This window comes from Erithacus rubecula, assembly GCF_903797595.1.
Source record: "Erithacus rubecula genome assembly, chromosome: 1".
Classification (NCBI taxonomy): domain Eukaryota; kingdom Metazoa; phylum Chordata; class Aves; order Passeriformes; family Muscicapidae; genus Erithacus; species Erithacus rubecula.
In genome coordinates, this window is record NC_136658.1 from 38970959 (window position 1) to 38977689 (window position 6731).

Genomic DNA, 6731 nt, shown 5'->3' on the forward strand with positions numbered 1-6731 from the left:
AGAACACATCTGAGTTTTCCCCAGGTTGTAAGTGCTTAGTTCTGCAACCCTGGGACAGCTCTGGGTGTGGACTGCATGTTCATACAGGTAAAAAGAAGCCACATCTACTGCCCGGAATTTGGGTGTGAGTCAGTATTGCAATTAACACAAGACAGTAAGTTAACGAGCAGATTTGTTGTTGGCCAACAGCAAATGAGATGAAGTAGTACAGAGCAAAAATGACTCAAATGAAAAAATGACTTGCCTTTATCTGAAGATCACTGAATTCTAATCTAGCAGACTTCTTGGTTCTCCTTTTAATTGTAAAGTGATGTTGTCAGGTGTTTCTAGTTCTATATGCAATATTTTCCCATTTTATTTCTACTCTCTCTGTTGCTCTGGGGTACTCAAGGATATGAGAACTGAATTGTGTTTTACCATTTCCCTTAAATATCTTTAGTTGTCCCAGAATAGATGTGACAATCAGAGTAACCTCCCTTCTGCCCTACAGCTGCTTACAGTTCAATAAAATAAAATAAAGGGCAAATTATTACAAGACAGCTTAAGGCACGCAATAGTACACATTGCTTTCCTTGATGCTACTGAGGAACAGCAACAGAAATGCCAAAAGTATTACCTGACAACCCACTGCCTGGAATTGGAGTAGTGCTGTTCACATCTTTAGTGCTGTTCACATCTTCATTACCTACATTAGAAAATGCAGGAATAACAAGATCATTTCAGGTGGAATAACAAAATAAGGTATAGCATCTGCCACTTGCTTTGGGCATATAAATGACTAATATACCATGGACAGGAGTCAGTCCCAATGATGATATAAAAGAATGTTAGCACAACAGCCTGCTCTGAGCACATTAACAGTGACACCATTGATACTACCCAACCACCACATGAACTCCTCCCATCTTCCGTTTTATCGTCTCCATCATCCTCATCCCAAGTTTTCATCTTCCTTGAGATGAAGTGAGACACAAAGAGGCAAAAGAATCAGGAACTTTCCTTCAGTAATAACATCTGACCTGTGTCACCTACAGGAGAAGAAAAAGAACTTCTCACTTAAATCTTTTCCTGTGAAGTTTGCCAGGCCTTTTCAGGCAGATGGGCGCCTGCTCTGCCCCTACATGGACAACATGATAACACAATTAACTCCACTAAAGTTACATTATTCTGTTTGGGACTAAGGGCACGTTAATGCATACACTGAGCATTTGGCAGGTGGGGAATGGGACTGAGAAGGATCACATCTCCAAAGAAGCGGTAAAATTTACAGATAAACCACAGAAAATGAATAGACTGACATTCACACACATACAAGAGGATCAGTTGTGGATTCTGCCTTTGCCGAGCAGTTTAGTTCTGACTACCTTATATTGTGTAAAAGACAAGCCTGAACCAAGTATCACAGAAATAGGGCATTTTCTTTGTGCTTACAAAACCTTAGTCAGGATCTCAAAATACTGAAGTTGGCAAATAAAAATGGGAAAATAATTCATTGCACCTCATCCCTGCAATATCAAGACTGAGGGCAGCACTGCAAGGCATGTTACACTGTTTAATTAGGGAGCTTAAGGAAAACAAACAAAAGAATGGGACACTGCTAAACTAGGCTTCTCCGGAGGGGACTCAATCCTGCAAAAACTGTTCTATGTCACATCAAGTTCCCTCACATTAAACAACTATCACTAAGCCACCACAAAACTGACATTACATCCCTCTTCAACAGCACATAATGCTTCTTTTTGCAGAGAAAGGGTTCCATATATAATTAGCTGAAAGAGAGGGGCAGGAAATAGAGGTGGAAGTAAAGGCAGGACTTTGTTAGTTTAGTTCAGATCAGCTTCGACTGCACACCTTGAAAGATGTCAAGGACCTTATCCAGCTTAAAAGATGCTTACTTTTTTTCCTTCTTAAACAAACCCAAACACTGGTAAGTTTCTTGGTGCATAAGCATATGTCACACTGGAACACATGGCAGTGAATGGGGCAAGGGAGATGAAAGAATATCCTAGAATGATACTATGACCAAAGTGCTCTCTATCCTGAGACCGTGCCTTTGAATTTGCATGTATCACTGCAGTGGCAAGCAGCAGACTTCAAACAGAGCAGAAAGGACTCCTGGGTTAAGCAAAACAAAGAGCACAACAGCTATTATACTTCTCTGAAGTAGAACCTCTCAGCCCAGACCACAGGCTTCACAGTTCAACTGTCCCAAAGCAAAACAGGGAGTGGTTCTGGCCTTCTCCAGGAAGCAGAAGTGCAAGGGTTATAAATCCTGACCCAGGTACAGACACACATGGGTTAGTACAGGAAGGAAGGAGGGAGAGAGCTGGCAGCCAGTGCAGCATCCTGTGCAGGAGCAGAAGAACAGTTCTTGGGGCCACAGTATCAGCTGCAACATTGGGCCTATGAATCTTAAGCAGAGAAACTCCGTGCTGAGGTTTATTCTCCCTGTGACCCAGAAGAGAGGGAACGCAAAGAAAGGATCTCTTGTTTTCATTTTTCATGCTTAAAGGGAACCAACAACTTAAAACTGGACCAGAGCACCACATACTGGAAAAGGACAGAGATGCAGGATCAACATGATTTTTGTCTCACAACCCTGTTTTGCTCTGTTTAAGGTCAGGTGCAGATGCAGCTAAAAAACCACAGAACTGTGGCTGGTTGGGCTGCATCTGAAAGCAAGTGTGTGCTTCCTGTGAAAGCCCCTGCCAGAGTCTGGCATTTCGAGTGCTTTCAGGGCCTCTTGTGGTTTTGTTGTTCTAGTGCATCAAAAGTCATGATTTGGAGACAATTTGGATATGCAAACTTTCAAAAGGGCAAAATCAGTCCAGTTATTCCACTTGGACTTGGGCTTCCTGAAGTGGCAGAGACTGAAGATTTGTGCTTGTATGTTGAATACATACAGGGTGAGCAACAGTGATAGCTTTGATACTTGCTAAAAATGAAAAGGACAGGATATTAAATGGACTTCATTTTGTCACATCCTGAAAAAATCAACACAGTGGATAACATTCATGTTTGGAATCTGTAGTCTCCAGCTTAGACACATACCAAATTACTATTCTCCATAGCTGAACCATGGTAGAAGAAACCTGCACAAATGAATGGCAATAGTCATTCAACTACCTGTGTGTGACAAAGGTCAATTTGCTTACTCCAGTCTTCACATGAAAGATAAACTCATTTCTAAAGACTCACACACTTTATGTCTAGTGTAGCTAAATGTTATGCAGCAGAAAATGCTAGTATATAAACCCTCATTTTTACTAAGCACAGCTTTACACATTCATTTTGGGGACATGTCAAAAGTCATATAGAAAATTCTCTCTGGGCATTTTTTCATTTCAAGCTTAATGCATAGCAGGCACAGAGGGGAGTTTCATGCCCAAGTGATTCAGCTGCTGTTGGTTTAAAACCTCAAAAGTACAGAAGCACTGATAATGTGCAGTCCATCAGAAAGATCACCCATTTGCTCAGTAATTTCCAAGAAATCCAGATGAAGATAAGTTGAGGTGCTCAAATGGTTGAAGCAGAGATGTTAGAGCAAAATGAATATAACATATTCTAAGAGAATATGATACACAATCAAAACATCATGCCTATTTTTCAGGCCTGGAGGCTGCTGCTGATTTTTTTGTATACTGCTGAGTAGTTTTGTATACAAGTAAGCTCCTGGAAGATGTCACTAGCTATCTTTTCTCAACACAGCAGGAAGGGGGTGGGGGCCTCTTCCTGACAGGGAGAGGGGATTCTCCTTACTCAGGTACCAGGAAGCCAGATGGATTTTACATAATACTGGGACAGATTTTTTCTAAACCATATTATTTTGGTGATGTTTCTTCCACTGACTTGACTGACACATAGAAATAAACTGTCCAGCAGAGTAAAAGAGCAGCATTATATTGAAATAACCAGTCTGCACAAAAATATTAACCAGAGTGAGGACACATCTACTGCCACTTTCACTTTTTTGCATATCAGAGTATTTTGATGGGGTTCACACTTCCTCGTGCAACGTTGATTAGATAATCACAAACTTCTGCTGAAATCAACACAAATCTCAGCAGAACTTTCTGGAAGTTTCTAAGTGGATAGAGGGAAAGACAAAAAGCTGTTTCAACAGATACATTAAATTGAGCCTTAAAAGGGCACAACTTCTTTCAACACATCAGACAACCAATTCACATAGGGAGGAAGGACTACATGTGAGTTTCAGGAGTTACACGAGATCACCCCTGCCCCAGGAGACAGCAGTGACTGTACTCTGAGTTAAATCACCACATGCACTCAGGAAGCAACATGATAGAAGACAGATCTTGTATCACATGAAATCACAGGCTATTGTTGTTAAACGCAGGCCATAAGATCCTAGCAAAGCAATGAAAAGGTTACCTGTAAACTCTTTTCAAAAAGAACTTGACCTTCTTTTTGGAAGGGCAATTGTAAAGCTGTTTTCATTCCTCATTCTGTTTTTTTAAATCAATTTATATTACAACTTCACCAGATTAAACAAGAGCATATTAACACTGCTGGACTGAGATTCCTCAGAGGAATATACAGCACGTTAATTTCAGTACCCATCATTTTCTGGCTTCTTTACTTTGGAAAATTGGGTGGCGCCGTATGGGACACTTCAATCTTCAGAAAAGGCAACTCCGGCAGCTCAGACCTGTATGTTTTTTGGTTTATTTCAGCCCCTGTCAGTGCTGATCCCCTGACTGTGGTGTTCTGAGCGCGGGCACAAGGCTGTGCATTTGCTAGAACCGACCACTACAAAGGGGCACTGCTGCGAGCGCCGGACAGAAACGCCACAAAGCAGAGCGGCTCTCCCCAGAGCGGCGAACCACCGTGAGCCCCCGCCCCAAGCACAGCCCCACAGGGACACCGAGCGGCCCGGAGCCCCCGCCCCAAGCACAGCCCCACAGGGGCACCGAGCGGCCCGGAGCCCCCGCCCCAAGCACAGCCCCACAGGGACACCGAGCGGCCCGGAGCCCCCGCCCCAAGCACAGCCCCACAGGGGCACCGAGCGGCCCGGAGCCCCCCGCCCCAAGCACAGCCCCACAGGGGCACCGAGCGGCCCCTCAGGGCCCGGCCCTGCCGGGGGCAGCGCGGAGCCTCAGGCCCTCCGTGCCGGGCACCTGCGGGGGGCCCTGCCTGCGGTCCCGGGACCCGCTCCCCGAGGGCGGAACTGCGGCTGAGCCTGCGGGTGTGCGCATCCCAAACCAAACGCTCCTCGGCGGGTTCTTCTGCAATCGTTGTTTCTAACTAACAAACACCTCGAATGTTAACGCCTCCCCCCCGTTTCTGTCACAGCTCCCGCACACGCCGGTCGGGCGCCCTCGGCTCCCGCTCGGCAGCAGAGCCCCATCCACCGCCCTCCCGCCCCGTCCCGCCCCACCGCCGCGGCCCGGGGCGCTCGGGGGCAGCCAGGGCGCAGCCCCGGCCCCGCTCCGGCCACAGCGGCGGGACGAGGCCCGCCCGGCTCGGCCCAGCGGAGCGGCCGCGAGGGGCGCAGGGCCAGCCCTTCACCCGCCCAGCCCGGCTCGTCCCCCCGCGGGCGCTACTCACAGGAGCCGCGGGCGAGCAGCAGCAGCAGCAGCACCCAGAGAGCGCAAGAAGCGCCGCCGAGGAGCCGCATGGCCGCGGAGGGGCCGCCGGACCTCGCCGGGCGCGGTGTGCGCGCTGCCGGGCCGGGGGCGGGCCGGGGCGGGGCCGCGGGGCGGGGGCCGGCCGGGCATGGGCGCGGCGAGGTGGGCTCGTCTCTCCCTGCTCCCGGCATGTCCCGGCAGGACAGCCGGACGGGGAGACTAGCAAGAGGGGAGATGTGTGACCTTCACCAGGTGCTACAGAGGTGACAGCCGAGTGCCGCTCTGGCAGCCAGTGAGCGCCTGTGGAAGCAGGGCTGAGCTCCTGGAGCGCCGCCTGCAAACAGCGCTCACGGCTGGCGATGTCAGGCTATCTCTTCTATCTGTTTTCCAAACACCATTCAACATCTTCCAGCAGAGCCTCAACTCAAGGATTTGTCTTCCTTGTTAGTTATATCCACCTAACCAGCGCCTGGATTCACTGCGCACGCCTTCCCGAGGTGCCGCTGCTCAGTCCGTGTGCGCTGCTGTCTGTCACAGCCGCTGGACGCTCTGAAATCACCAGCGCTAGTGCCGTGGAGACATCCTGAAATTTCCCGACAGACTCGGGAAATTGTGAAACCGACTACAAAGGCTATAGGGAAAAAGTGAAAGGGAATAGTCGTGTTCAGTTATTTCAAATTTTTCTGAGCACTTCTAACATAAAAGTGGTGCTGGGAAATTGTTAATATGTTCTTAAAAGTGAAAACAACTTGAAAAATATTTATCAGAGGAAATAACTACTTTTAATTCTGGATAATTAAGGATCAGCAGCAAAGCCACTGTAGAATATTTCACAGGTACTACTACAATTATGTTCACTGCAGCACAATGGTGTTCCCATGTTAAGCCGCATATTTGAGTCAGAGAGGCTGAAGTGCCTCTCTCACCTGAGAGCTCCCAGGCAGATTGTGAAGCTGTACTCTGGTGCTGTGTGATACCTAGCTCACTTCCCTACACACAGACATGCATTACTCTGTAAGTCTCAGCAAGTGAGTGGTGAACTAAAATGGTGAATAAATATTTTATTCTTTTTTAATTCTAGCCTAATTAGGCCCCTCAGTCTGCATTCATTGAAAATAGCTGCATGCATTATACTTCCAGCAT

The 6731-nt window shown here is 47.4% G+C and overlaps 1 protein-coding gene across 2 annotated transcripts in view; it reads right to left on the reverse strand.

The window, feature by feature from the left end:
* The window catches only part of TMEM123 (transmembrane protein 123), a gene marked incomplete at its 5' end in the record, with an annotated part of 16057 nt that extends 10359 nt beyond the window's left edge, over positions 1-5698 (reverse strand). Inside the window, 2 exons of one of the 2 annotated variants that reach the window (XM_079308379.1) lie at positions 617-685; positions 5569-5698. In XM_079308379.1, coding sequence (XP_079164505.1) covers positions 617-685; positions 5569-5638 — 139 coding nt within the window. Of the gene's footprint in view, positions 1-616; positions 686-5564 lie in introns of both variants that reach the window. The other variant, XM_079308380.1, reaches the window with a different exon arrangement.
* Positions 5699-6731: the final 1033 nt, after the last annotated feature.